Below are 15899 nucleotides of genomic sequence, written 5' to 3'. Positions count from 1 at the left end.
ACTACTTTAATAATTTTCCAGCACCCCTGACACTGATGCCCACATCATTAATCTTTTCAATGGTACAAGGATTAAATTGTGGCAATGTTTTGGGTTTTCCTTTGTGAAGAAACTGTAGGGATCAAGCCATGATCCCTACACTGGTGGCAAATCGGCAGATACTGGTCTGGCTTGAACATGCAACCCATTGGGGAGGTGGTTGGCAGCAGAAGAAAGTCACACAGCAGGTGACCCAGTGGGGCTAATGCACCAAGTTAATTGCATGGATACTAGGTCAGTTCAAAAAATTATGGAATATTCATAATTTTGCACCAGTGGTGTGCTGGAACGAAATGCGGTTTGCATTCCTGCACACACCTGTGTTTAATGTGTAACAGGCAGCGGTTTCATTGTTGTATGTCTGTTCTTATTTCAGTGCTGTATTGAGTAGAACAGTGTGTCACACAGTTTGATTTGAAGATGGCAGAGTTAAGGGAGCAATGTGTCGGCGTTAAATTTTGCATGAAACTCAAGAAAACCTTCTGCAGGAAGCCTATAAACTGTGTTACAAATGGTTCACATGATTTAAATAAGGCCAGACGGAAGTTAAAGGTGACCCTCATTCAGGACAACTTTCGATATTTACCAATGTCTGGAAAGTCAATGAAGTTGTGCATGCCAATCGAAGACAGACTGTTAGAGAGATTGCAGAAAAATGTAACATTTCAGATGGATCATGTCATGAAATCCTGACACAACACCTTGGAATGCATCGTGTTGCCACAAAGTTCGTCCCATTGCTCGTGAGTCAAGATGAGATAGACCGTCGCTTTGCAATCTGTGAATAGCTTTTGGATTGTGCAAATGTGAAAGAGATGTTCCTTAAGATGATGATAACATGAGACACGAGTCTATTGTTATGATGTTGAGACCAAGGTTGTTCAACCTATACAATGGGCCTGGAAATGATCTTCAAGACTAACCAGGTCAGATCAAATGTCAAACTCATGCTGATGGTTTTCTTTCACTTTGAAGGATTAGTTCATCATGAATTCGTACCATAGGGACAAACTTATTCCATGGTACTACTAAAATGTAAGCATAAAAAAATTTGTGGACAAAGTGCTGGAATTTTTTGAACGGACCTCGTACTTTAGCTCAAGCCAATGCCTGCAGCTACTGCAGTCGAAGTAAGAACAACAGAGAGGGTCTGACTGGAGTGGTATTTATATGAGCCAGACTGGCTAGTGTTTGCCATATGGCATTGCTTCAGCCCAGAAACCAAAACATGCTGGAATGCTCAGCTGTCTCTGTGAGACAATGGTGACTTCATTTATCCTGGTTTCCTTGTCCAGTCAGCTTTTCTGGACGCTCTTACACTGCTGCAAGAAGTCCTAACTTTGCCTTTCAGAAACAGTGATGGACATACTTTGCAGTGTCAGTGTACTGAATGGGTGTTCTTACTCTCTGAATGTGCCTTCTTACACCAAAGTACTCGGTCATTAGGATGACAGCATCCCTCCTATGACATCATTTTGCTGCATTTATGCTGGAGCAGTTCACTAATGCAGACTACATGGTGATGCAACATTCCTCCTCCTTTGAAGAAAAATCCATCTCCAGATTTGTGCTTATTCACATTTGTGGACAGAACATAACTTAACACCTTTTATTGGTTGGCATAAATAAAAATAAAATGCAAGATTCTTCTCTTACCCTTACTCTAATGTAGCGTAACCCATGTGGTTCATTGGCTGTCCATTACTCTATTTTTACTTCTTAAGGTTAACCCTTGGGGAGCTGATGCACTGGAAGCTCAGTGGGTTGACATGTTTTGTGTTTGAAGTAGATACAGGTTACACAAAGCAGTCAGAACCACAATGGTACCAACAACCGAGACAATTATGGTCAGAATTTTATTGCACTGCATGTTTTAGTACTGCTGTACGAAATACTGTTTTCAATAATTCCCCCTGCATCTGGCCAACTCCTTTTTCAGAACTGCAATGTATGTGGTACTCTCCTCACATCTCTTCCAATCTCCCTTCCTTTCAGTTTTGAGTTGCAGTCTGGTGAATGGTACTTAATTTCTCACTTCTCCCCCATTCTCTTATGGTGGCTGGTGAGTGAGACACAATACTGATTGAAGAACAGTATCCCTACTTTGATTCACTGATCTGTAGTGCACCTGCCACTTCTCCACTGAAGAGATATAATACCACTAGAACTGACGCACACACTGTGGCACCCTCTGTGGTAATGTCAGTTGTGCAAAGGTATCAACATCACTCCCCCCCCCCCCCCCCCCCCCCCCCTCCTCTCAAAAAGACTAGATGCATGTGGTACATCATCATTATACTACCTGCCAGCTCCACTACCAAAATATATCGACAAACTATAACACAAATCTCCCATGTAATAACCTCAAGAAACATAATGAGCATACATAACTTACAAAAAAAAAAAAAAAAAAAAAAAAAAAAAGGAAACTCCTGTTTACGTCCCTGAAAACCTGTCTTTCACTGGCATCTATGGTAAAGCATCTGGAACATCATTAAAAGGCAGTGGTGGCCTACATTGGCAACTATAATTGGACATTTACAGGCGAATCTTGCCTCTCTGGCTTGGCACAGCCCTTGACAATGCGTAAGGAATTTGTTTATTTTGCCCTTCAGTATATTGGGCCTCGCCTAGTATGACCCTTTGACGAACTCATATATACTGTCAACTTGATGGTACAGTGTCCCTTCTTTTCTTCCCATTCGTGTGCTTTTGTATTTGCCCTCTACACTTGATTCCAAAGGTCTGAATTTTTTCACAAAATTTCTCATCGTCTCTCCATTCTTCCTAAATATGGCTTAATAACTTTGAAAGGTGATGATGTTTCCCTGCTGTATACCACATTGTGCAGCAAAAGCCCAATGCTATCATGTACTTCTGAATTATGTGCAACCACGAGATAGGTTCAGTAAACATCCCAGTAGTGGTGGTGACTATTTACATAACAACTCAACATTGTACCAATGGTACTGTGAACGTGCTCTGTCCTCTGCATCCACTTGTGGATGCAGGGAACTATTAATATATTTGTGGATTTGCAATAGATGACATAGTTGCTTGATTAGTTCAGATGTGAAATTGGTGCCCCGATATGTTATTATCACATTAGGGAGGCCAAACTAGTTATTCACCATATCTTGTGGCACTTTACTCGATTGCTGATTCGGAATGGCAGTTATCGTAACATAATATGAACTTAGCAAGTAGTGGTTACCTACTGGAGTTTGGTAAAATGGATCTAAAATATCCATCCACACCATTTCAAATGGCTTGGATTCTTCCAACAATCTTTGCAGAGGTATTTCTTTCTATGGTTCAAATCAGCACATTCTACACATGGCATCCATTCTTTACATACCGATCACTGTTCTGTCTGATTACTGCACCAATATTGGTCAGCTTCACTTTCTGCGATAAAGTGTGGACAGCCAACATCTTGTCACCTACTTGCAGTTGCACTGTCCCTCAACTACTTGTCTCATAGGTGCTCATGATGGCACATTAACAACTGACGAGCTTCACAATTTTTGAGATGCCTCTACTCAGGCACTGCACCATTACAATCTGTCCATTCTTAAAGTGCTCATTTCAGCAGATTTCCTCGTTTGTGGTGAGTATCGTTTCTAAAATAATTTCCGGTCACCTCTGCTCTGCTTATATACTTTCCTTACCACATCACGTGTCACAATACCACCAAGTGGCATTCAATCTCACGGTGAGGAATGTTTTGGTTCATTAGTATACATTAACACCTTTTTTTACAAAAAAATGTAAACACTTGTAGCAGAACTATTGGCATGTAATTGTCTACATCATCTCATCACTACTCACAGTCCCTTGCCTTCCTTCAACCACTTAAACTTAATTACCATATCAGTTACAGAGAGTGTTTTGTTTAATACAGACTCAGACCTGCAACTTCATATTTTTCACACTAATATATCATTGCTAAAAATGAAGGAAGCAATCCGTGACAGAAACAACAGGCAGGACTGATGGTATTTATAGTCTTTACTACTACCCACTGAGTTGCAGTTCATTTACGAGGGTGGTTTGATAAGTCTCTTAAATTTCCATTAGAGAATAGAACATTTTTGTGGTGCCTTAATGGCTGGTAAGCTTGATTATTCTAAGCATTGTATAAAGAATTTTGATAATGCACAGTGTACAGTTCATTGTTGATATCAGTCTGAATTGGTCAGTGCGTCAACTGCGATCGAAATTGGAGGAAGAGTTTTGTGCTGTTACCAAACATTTTCATCTGAAGGATTGGAGTGATGCACACATCAAAACAAAATTGGATGAAGTTCATGTGAGCTTTGCACCGTTACTGATGACCGTTTACCTTTGTATTAATGAATTTAAACACAGCCGGACAACTACTGAAGACAAAGCACACACTGACCATCCAATTGAGGTCACCACAAAGGAAACCACTGACAAAATCCACGACATGGTAATGCAAGACAGCCAAATAAAAATTTATGAGAGTGCTGACACGGTACGCTGCTCAACTGAGTGAGTGCATAATATCCTACACTGAGAATTGGCTACAAAGAAGCTGGGTGTCAGCAATTGCTCACAGTCAATGAAAAGTGCATCCAGCAGAACATTTCAACATTGTTTGGTGATTAATCACAACGCAAAACACTTTTTGTGCTGATGTGTCTCTGTTGATGAAACCTGGATCCATCATTAGAACCAGAGTCAAAACTGGTGAAAGTGCACCACAACTATGTGGTAGAATTCAAAACATAGATGCCCTGGAAAGTGAAAATACAAACTTAAACGTACACACTTGAGGCAGTAACAGTAACAATAGGGTTGAGGTTGTAGGGAGAGAGGACATACTGATGCAGTTTTTACAAAAAATGAATGCTGGTTTGGACAAAAACTCTGCACAAAAATTCAGACAACAAAGTAAAAAAATTGGACAAAATGTTAGATCTAAAGACAGTGAATTTTTGTAATGAATTTGTCAGTTTAATAATTTTGCCCAGGAATGTAGAAAATCACTTCATGAGAAACAATCGAAGTTTATGTACATGGCTACAGCATAGTGTCAAAAGATCAAAGCAGACTAATTGAGTTACAGAAACAAGTCAACTCACAAACGGAAGTAGTAAAACAAGCTTTACTGAACAGCACTGTTACAAATAATGAGATAGTTCCAGCTCCAACTGCATGTGAGGAAAATAAAAAATCAGTTACTAAAGTAGTATCAGGTGTGCAGCAACAATGTTCCAATCTAGAATCAAAAATACAGACAATGGAAGACACAATGAAGAATGTAAGAATACCCCATACCCCAGTAGATACAAACATTACCCAACAAGAAATAGAAATATTAATGCAAGATTGCTTTAAAAACCTCATTAACAGTGTGCTTGGCCAAGGACAGTTTTAATGAATTTGACCCATATAAACAGTTACATCGCATGGATTAAAAAAAAAAAAAAAAAAAAAAAAAAAAAAAAAAAAAAAAGTTGTATTTGCATGGATTCAAAATGAATCAGAAAAAATTGATTATTGTGTTACACATGAATGCAGGTGCTAGGACATGGGGAAACTGTGTATCCGACCAGTGCATTCCATTTGCAGAATCTGAAAGTGCATTTCTCCGCAAATACTGGTCATGCAAGAAACAACAAAGTATAAAAGAGAAATTGTCATGCATAACTACAATGGGCACGAGGTACTGATATGTGACGTTCTGCAAAAACACGGTAAGCACAATAATTATCAGGACAGTCCTATTAGTGGTGATGATTTGATGGTAATTTTTGATAAACCATTTACCATAGAAAGTAAGGAAACAGCGTCGCAAACATTTGATGATTCTGATGAGTTATTACGAGTTGTTGATCATTTAGAAGAAACAGATTGTGAAAGAATGCTGAGGGGATCAGAGCGAAATATGACTCTCTGTAATCAACGTTTTCAATGAAATGACGCTCTGCAGAAAAAGAATTATGGATCTCAGTCATGGGACCAACAACATGACAATTCAACTGCGACACAAGATACGTGAGAAGACAAACATTTGAGAAATTACTGGCATAATGATGACCAAATCGGAAACAAGGAGAGGAGAGAAAATGACTTTGATAGGTGTAACCAGCAAGCAGACAGTAGATGATGGAAGAGTTCTGGATTGTTCACCACTCAGAGACGTGGATGACAGACCTCAAGAACACGCGCGATCTCCAGCAAACTAGAAGTTGTTTTGGATGAGACCCTCTCTGGAATGTCTGAAAAGATATTAGGGCTGAACTACTGACAGAAGATATTCACGATGTAGTTGAAGTGTTGGATCCAGTGATTGAACTTAGTGTAAGTGGTCATAAAATTACAGCAATTTTACATTCTGGTAGTTATACTACAGCGATCTCTAAAAGTTACTATGAACAGCTTTGTGAAACAGAAGAGGTACCTGTTTTCCCTGTCAATAGCATGCATATCATTCCAGCAACTGGGTGCAGGAGTTGTGCTGTTACTGGACAGGTCTCATTAGAAACAAGATTTTAGACAGACATTTCAACATGTTGGTATTGATTCTTCAACAGTGGGCTGGATATTTGGTGGTGATTGGCTGGCAGAAAGATGATGTATGGTTGATTATGGAAGAGGACGTTTAACTATTTGTAATTGGGATGATGAATTGGAGGTTAATTTTATTGATTTAGTGAAAGAAAAGAAGAATGCATCTGCACGATTAGGAATTACAGTGATTCAGAAGAAAACTGGTGGCAGAATTGAAGCGCCAGTATACAAGGGTCACTGCAAAAGAAATGCACACTATTTTTTTTTAAATCCATCTTTTATTCTACATGTTTGAAAGTTTTACAGTGTGTAGATACATCCTTTAGGAACAATATTTTCATTTCTCCACATAATTTCCATCCCTCTCAACTGCCTTGAGTCATCTTGGAACCAGCACCTGTATATACGCACGGTAAAATTCTGGACCAACCTGTTGGAGCTGCTGTTTGGCAGCGCGCACTAAGGACTCATCATCTTCAAGCCTTGTTCCACGAAGAGTCTTTCAGTTTCCCAAAGAGATGATAGTCATATGGAGCCAAGTCAGAACTGTAAGGCGGGTGTTTCAGTGTTGTCCACACAAGTTTTGTGATTGCTTCCATGGTTTTTTAACTGACATGTGGCCATGCATTGTCGTGCAGCAGCAAAACATCCTGCTTTTGCCAATGTGGTCAAACATGACTCAGTCGAGCTTGAAGTTTCTTCAGTATCGTTACATATGCATCAGAATTTATGGTGGTTCCACTTGGCATGATGGCCACAAGCAAGAGTCCTTCGGAATCGAAGAACACCGTAGCCATAACTTTTCCAGAAGAAGAAGTGGTTTTGAATTTTTTTTTTTCCCCCCCTTGGGTGAATTTGCATGACGCACTCCATTGATTGCCTCTTTGTCTCTGTTGAAAAATGATGGAGCCATATTTCACCACCTGTCACAATTCTTCCAAGAAATTCATCTCCACCAGTCTCGTACTGTTCCAAAATTTTGCTGCATACTGTTTTTCTTGTTTCTTTGTGAGCCACTGTCCACGTCCTGGGAACCCAGCTGGCACAAACCTTTTTTAATGCCAAAACTTTCAGTATTCTGCAAACATTTCCTTCCCCTATCCCAACGTAGCATGACAATTTGTTCCCTGTGATGCGTCTATCAGCAGTCACCAATTTGTTAACTCTCTGCACATTGTGTGGAGTGTGTGCAGTACGAGGCCTGCTGTTGCAAGAACAATCCTCAATATTGCCATGCCCACTTTCATCACGTAACCTGCTTACCCATCGACTAACTGTACTGCGATCGACAGCAGCATCTCCATACACTTTTTCAATCTCTTGTGGATGTTTCCCACTGTCTCATTTTCACAGCACAGGAATTATATGACAGCACGTTGCTTCTGACGAACGTCAAATGTAGCAGCCATCTTGAAGACATGCTGTGACGGCGCCACTCACGGGAACAAGTTGAACTAAGTTTGAAAACAAGCAGGAAGGATGTATCTACACAAGAGGGAGACTACTGATGTTATCAGGAGAAAGAAAACTGGTGTTCTATGGATCGGAGTGTGGAATGTCAGATCCCTTAATCAGGCAGGTAGGTTGGAAAATTTAAAAAGGGAAATGGATAACTAAAGCTAGATATAGTGGGAATTAGTGAAGTTCGGTGGCTGGAGGAACAAGGCTTCTGGTCAGGTGACTACAGGTTTATAAATACAAAATCAAATAGGGATAATGCAGGAGTAGGTGTGATAATTTAAAAAAAAAAAAAAAAAAAAAATAGGAGTGCGGGTAAGCTGCTACAAACTGCATAGTGAACGCATTATTGTAGTAAAGATAGACATGAAGCCCACGCTTACCACAGTAGTAAATGTTTATATATGCCAACTGGCTCCACAGATGACGAAGAAACTGAAGAAATGTATGATCAGATAAAAAAAAAAATTCAGATAGTGATGGGAAAGGAAAATTTAATAGTCATGGGTGGTTGGAATACAATAGTAGGAAAAGTAGTAGGCGAATATTGAATGGAGGTGAGGAATGAAAGAGGAAGCTGCCTGGTAGAATTTTGCACATAGCATAACTTAATCATAACTAACACTTGATTTGAGAATCATGAAAGAAGGTTGTATACATGGAAGAGGCCTGGAGACACTGGAAGGTTTCACACAGATTGTATAATGATAAGACAGAGTTGGGAACCAGGTTTTAAATTGTAAGACACATCCAGGGGCAGATGTGGACTCTGACCACAATCTATTGGTTATGAACTATAGATTAAAACTAAAGAAACTGCAAAAAGGTGGGAATTTAAGGAGATGGAACCTGTATAAACTGAAAGAGCCACCTTGGGGAAGATCATTTTGGATTCCGTAGAAATGTTGGAACACATGAGGCAATACTGACTGTAAGACTTATCTTAGAAGATAGATTAAGGAATGGCAAACCTACATTCCTAGCATTTCAAGACTTGGAGAAAGATTTTGACAAAGTTGACTGGAATACTCTTTCAGATTCTGCAGCTGGCAGACGTAAACTACAGGAAGCGAAAGGCTATTTACAATTTGTACAGAAACCAGGTGGCAAGTACAAGAGTTGAGGGGCACAAAAGGGGAGCAGTGTTTGAGAAGGGAGTGAGACAGGATTGTATTCTATCCCCAATCCTTAAGCAGTAAAGGAAACAAAAGAAAAATTTGGAGTAAGAATTAAAAACTTTGAGGTTTGCCGATGACATTGTAATTCTGTCAGACAGAGCAAAGGACTTGGAAGATCAGTTGAACGGAATGGACAGTGTCTTGAAAGGAAGATATAAGATGAACATCAACAAAAGCAAAATGAGGAGAATGGAATATAGTCGAATTAAATCAGGTAATGCTGAGGGAATTAGATTAGGAAATGAGACACTTAAAGTAGCACATGAGTTTTGCTATTTGGGGGACAAAATAACTGATGATGGTCAAAGTTAGAGGATATAAAATGTAGACTAGCAATGGCAAGAAAAGAATTTTTGAAGAAGAGAAATTTGTTAACATTGAGTACAGATTGTCAGAAAGTCTTTACTGAAATTATTTGTATGGAGTGTAGCCATGTATGGAAGTGAAACATGGACGATAAATAGTTTAGACAAGAAGAAAATAGAAGCTTTCGAAAAGTGGTCCTGCAGAAGAATGCTGAAGATTAGATGGGTAGATTACATAACTAATGAGGTGGTACTGAATAGAACTGGGGAGCACAGGAATTTGTATGGCCCAACTTGATTAGAAGAAGGGATCGGTTGGTGGGACATGTTCTGAGGCATCAAGGGATCACCAATTTAGTACTGGAGGGTAGAAATTGTAGAGGGAGACCAAGAGATGAATACATTAAGCAGATTCAGAAGGATGTAGGTTGCAGTAGTTATATGGAGGTGAAGAGGCTTGCACAGGATAGAGTAGCATGGAGAGCTGATCAAACCAGTCCCTGGGCTAAAGACCACAACAACAACAACTAGAGTGAAAGAGGGATACAGTACTAAACTCTCTGGGAATCCACACTTTATTTTGAATTGTACACAGGCAAAGTGACTACAAGCTGGATTACACAGGGATAGGGTAAAAAATCTGTTATCTCTTAGCATTTCAGGGAAACCTAAACCGAGATAACTAGTCCCCACGAGTGAGAGTTCACTGATCGTTATGCTGTCTCAAAGATTATTACACATTATACTTTACTGCTGTGATGTCATCTGTCAATGTATCCTTTGGCTTACTGTTATGTACAAGTCGGACCAATTAAAATGAATGCAGTTAGTTGCATAACATTTTAGTTTATCAAGTAGAGTTTTGTGGTCCACATATTCAAAGGGCATGGCGCGGTTTCATTAACAAAAGCTACACTGAGAGGCACTCAACAAATATTGGCCAGCAGAAAAAAATAACCAGTATTCTATTATAGACCACTTTCTGAAATGAAGGACCATAAGAGTGAAACGGGTCTATAATAACAGGTGATTCTGCTTATCTCTATAGATTACCTACAAAAACGTAATTACGTCTAACTGTTTTTAATTTACTTGTGTAATAGTGCTCTTCATTTTTACATCTTCTTTGCATTTTTTAAAACTGAGGGTTAAGGCATCCTGCGAAGAATGAATTTGTGTCACCTTCTGAGTACATAAACAGAGTGCATAACTTAAAAAAGAAACTTGCCAATGTGGATAGGCTGCATAGGCACATTGCCTCCACACCACAATAAAAATATTCAGAAAAGTGGACTATGAGAAAACAAGAATATGTACAAATAATTAATGAACAAAAAATTTGCACTGGCATAATTGCAGAAGATAGTTGGTACTCTAAAATATATATTGTTTTATTTGGTTTTATCATTTCACTCTTCATGAAACTGACACTGTCCTTGAGAGTTTCACTAATTATTTCTGGCAATCATTGATCAGCAGAAATTATTTTAACTACACTGGTATCTAAATTTAATTCAGTTATTTCATTAATAATGTCCATCTTTTCCTTCTAATTTTAAAATTTTAGTTCCAGTGGAAAACAAGTAACCATCTCACCCTTAAAAATATTAAAAAACCCTTCTATTACTGTCTTAACAGTTGGCAGAAACACAGTTCCATTAAATACATGATGCAAAATAAGACACACATCAAATAATCTTATGCACTAACCGATGCCACAGCTCGTTTACGCCATTTATCCAAGTAAGCTATCTGTTGTATTGCACGGTGATAGGCATCCGTGTTGCATGGAACATATCCTGGGTCTCGTCGATTGGCTATTACCCAGCTCATCCACATCACTATGTTCCAGTAAATAAAAAGATAGTGGGAGCCTCGAAGTTTATTCCATGTGATGGGAACACACTGAAACCAGAAAAAAATTATTATTGCAGAGAAAATTAATATAGTGAAATTGTTAATGTAGACTTGACAGATTTTGTTAGTGACAAAAGTAATCAAAACACATACATGCAACCTGTTTTGTTGTGAAAGCTCTATTTCATGCTGTATGCATGCATCATAAATTCAACAACTATTGACCATTCCAGAAAAAGTCAGAAAATGGTAGTGCATAATGAAAATTTAAAGGTGAAGGGATATTAACTTCTATTGAGAAATACCAGAAAAATGTGAAGGCAATCTATGGAATATTACACTGTTCAAACTTATGAAGAATAAAAAGAACAATTTCAAAGATCGAAAAATACTTCATTGGGTGCAACCTACTCATTTCAAGTTAAGCTGAGTAAGCGGTATTCACTACAAATCATGTTTTCCATCCTTTATCTCATATCACCATCATTGTCTCTTTACAGTAACTGAACATACGTATTTAACTTCCAACCCTAGAGACTAGACATGCTGACAAAAATAGCAACTAATAGTTAAATATAGTTACTACACCTCTGTTCTGCATATAAAAAAGCCACGACAATGTGATAAATATGCAAATGGCCAGAACAAATTCACCAGATCTCATTTGTTAAACATTTTACTTCTCACGGTATTTTCTTCATTCCACAGAATATGTTATGGTGATTCAGCATAATTCTGTCACACTGTTTTTCATTCTTCTGAGGATCAAATTTTTAATCAAGTTGCATGCCTGCAATATTAATGTAAGGTGTCAGAAAACTGTTTTTCCCTTGCAGAATGTATGTCAAAGTTTTGTTTAGAAATTCAAATACCTCCATGTCGTCATGATTTAGTACTAGTAGTAGTAGCTGTTGTTTTGATGATTATTCTCACAGTCATTAGGTGTTCCTATGGTTATGCACAGATGTGGATTCGTGGAATACATGCAATGGCCACAAAACTCAGTCATATTATAAACTAAAGAAGATGTCCACCATTCTGGTCTCACATGAGCTAACTGGAACTGACTGGACATATGTGAAATTATCACACTGCTCTTCTGGACATTGTCAGCTTTTCAGACCTTGGAGTTGCTACTTCTCTATCAAGTAGAGCCTCAGTGGGCATCATGAAGTTGAGTGGACCACTGTTCCAGTCCTACCACTAAGCAAAAATCCTGGCAGTCAGCCACAGTGACCACTCAGTTGCAGAGATGGACTTACATTACTGCTGAACACAGATAATGTTTGATGAATGAGGTCCTCCCAATTTCATAAATTCTACTGAATGTAATACCAAGTGCCTAAGTGATTGATCACATCACTTGCTCCATACCACTGGCAGTACTGTCTTTGGTAGTTTTTACACTTAGACTATTAGACTTTTACATTTTTGTTATGAACTATCTATATTTAAAGTATGACTGCCATATTTGTGTCAAAAATGCAAATGTGCTTGTATGTGTTTTGCATACAAAAGCAGTTCTGTAATATTCATTATGTATACTCTGTCCTTTGACATCTGAAGAGAATTACAAAGTGTAAAAAGAAATCAATCCCTAATACAATGACATGTTCTCTGTATGAAACAGTCCAACCATCCAAACATAAAACAACAGAAACAATTTTTACCCATTTATTTTGGGAGGCATTTACTGCTACTGACTGTAGCATCTATAAGGGTCTTAACTGATTTCAGTGTCTTTCATTGGACACTCAGATTCAGGACTTTAGGTTAGTTGAACAGTGATATAATTGTCACTGTCTCTTCTTTAGTTTTGGTATTTTATCGTGAAGGCATCTCATGTTAACAAAGTATTTCACTTTGAATAGTCATAGTAGGCAATATAGTTTGAGTTTTCCTGGTGTTGTTCCGCTCAGTCCAACACTGGTCAAAAATTTGGAATCCCTCTTGAAGAACCCTGTCGTGCAACCTTCTGGCAACAATAGCACATGCACACAGAGCACTGTGAATTTTATTTGATACCTGTTCTCACACCAAGATTAGTGACACAGGGTAAGCAGCATGTAGAAGAAATAAATATATACACATGTCCACACTTTTACAAAGGCAGAAGTACATGCATAGATAACTATTGCTTAAATGTTTTGTACAAGTGAAACTGAAATATTATTATAAGCTACCACAAACATTATTTGTTAACAATGGTTGGCACTGACCTGTGGTTTTTTTTTGTTTTTTTTTTTGTTTTTTTGTTTTTTTTTTTTTGAGCATATGGATTAGAACACTTGGACTACTATTCACACCCACTTGTACAGGGATGAGGTTCTTCAATCATATGAAGCTTTTTCATAAATGCAGTTGACTGAAACTACTCTAATGGATGAATTTCTTACAAACAAAGGCATCAGCCACACATACCAGCCAGTGAAGTTTCCACTTGTACGTTCCTGGAACTAACGTTTTCCCGTGGTTTACAACATTTTTTATCATTCCCATCAAACTTCCTATGTCCACAATATTAATTTGCACCCAATTTTGTGTCAGCATATTTATAATTTTCCTGCGATTTAATCATTATGAAAAAAGATTTGTAGAGGAAAAAATGACGCTGGCCGTCCAGTAGTGTTTTCAAATATTACGTGGTTCAGTTTCTTGACACCAGGGCACTCTACTCAGCGGATTTGAACCGGTTAACATGTAAAAGTTGGAACAATTTGTGCCGTATCTCCCACTGCTGCCATGCACTACTTGGCGTGATGGCTGTACATCTACATCTACATCCATACTCTGCAAGCCACCTGACGGTGTGTGGCGGAAGGTACCTTGAGTACCTCTATCGGTTCTCCCTTCTATTCCATTCTCGTACTGTTTGTGGAAAGAAGGATTGTCGGTATGCCTGTGTGTGGGCTCTAATCTCTCTGATTTTATCCTCATGGTCTCCTCGCGAGATATACTTAGGAGGGAGCAATATACTGCTTGACTCTTCGGTGAAGGTATGTTCTCGAAACTTTGACAAAAGCCCGTACCGAGCTACTGAGCGTCTCTCCTGCAGAGTCTTCCACTGGAGTTTATCTATCATCTCCGTAACGCTTTCGCGATTGCTAAATGATCCTGTAACGAAGCGCGCTGCTCTCCGTTGGATCTTCTCTATATCTTCTATCAACCCTATCTGGTACGGATCCCACACTGCTGAGCAGTATTCAAGCAGTGGGCGAACAAGCGTACTGTAACCTACTTCCTTTGTTTTCGGATTGTATTTCCTTAGGATTCTTCCAATGAATCTCAGTCTGGCATCTGCTTTACCGACGATCAACAGATTAGATTAGATTAGATTTACTTTCATTCCAATTGATCCGTAGTGAGGAGGTCCTCCAGGATGTGGAACATGTCAGAAAAACAACAATACATGACAAATATTTAAACTAAAACAAATAAGCTAATGTACCATTCCACAGGTCCCAAGTGGAATGATCGTCATTTTTTAATGAACACTAAGAGTCATTTTACAAATACTATTGCACTGAATTTAAAATAAAAAAGTTTTATATTTATTTATAAGGTAAGAAACATGTAATACAACTACTGTAATACTTATTTACAATGAACACATTACTGCACTGAAATTGTGCAGAAGTTATGTTGTACTTATATACAAATCAGTTGGTTTTCCTCAGAAATTCATCAATGGAGTAGAAGGAGTTGGCCACCAATAAATCCTTTAGGCTTCTCTTAAACTGAATTTCATTGGTTGTTAAGCTTTTTATGGCTGCTGGCAAGTTATTGAAAATGTGTGTTCCTGAATAATGCACACCTTTTTGTACAAGACTAAGTGACTTTAAATCCTTGTGAAGATTATTCTTATTTCTAGTATTGATTCCATGAATTGAGCTGTTGGTTTGAAAAAGTGATATATTTTTAATGACAAATTTCATTATATGATCATTCCATTTTAAATCACTCCTAATGCGTACTCCCAGATAATTTATGGTATTAACTGCTTCCAGTTGCTGACCTGCTATTTTGTAGCTAAATGATAAAGGATCTATCTTTCTGTGTATTCGCAGCACATTACACTTGTCTACATTGAGATTCAATTGCCATTCCCTGCACCATGCGTCAATTCGCTGCAGATCCTCCTGCATTTCAGTACAATTTTCCATTGTTACAACCTCTTGATACACCACAGCATCATCCGCAAAAAGCCTCAGTGAACTTCCGATGTCATCCACAAGGTCATTTATGTATATTGTGAATAGCAACGGTCCTATGACACTCCCCTGCGGCACACCTGAAATCACTCTTACTTCGGAAGACTTCTCTCCATTGAGAATGACATGCTGCGTCCTGTTATCTAGGAACTCCTCAATCCAATCACACAATTGGTCTGATAGTCTATATGCTCTTACTTTGTTCATTAAACGACTGTGGGGAACTGTATCGAACGCCTTGCGGAAGTCAAGAAACACGTCATCTACCTGTGAACCCGTGTCTATGGCCTTCTGAGTCTCGTGGATGA

General features: G+C 38.5%; 1 protein-coding gene across 1 annotated transcript in view; it reads right to left on the bottom strand.

Moving 5' to 3' along the window:
- The window catches only part of LOC126457792 (uncharacterized), a 73492-nt gene that overhangs the window by 13689 nt on the left and 43904 nt on the right, over positions 1-15899 (bottom strand). The window contains exon 7 of the mRNA XM_050094379.1: positions 11234-11428. Coding sequence (XP_049950336.1) covers positions 11234-11428 — 195 coding nt within the window. The remainder of the gene's footprint in view (positions 1-11233; positions 11429-15899) is intronic.

Source organism: Schistocerca serialis, chromosome 2 (genome assembly GCF_023864345.2).
Source record: "Schistocerca serialis cubense isolate TAMUIC-IGC-003099 chromosome 2, iqSchSeri2.2, whole genome shotgun sequence".
Lineage (NCBI taxonomy): Eukaryota > Metazoa > Arthropoda > Insecta > Orthoptera > Acrididae > Schistocerca > Schistocerca serialis.
The sequence above is the reverse complement of the archived record's forward strand: the minus strand, read 5'-3'. Positions and strand labels throughout refer to the sequence as shown.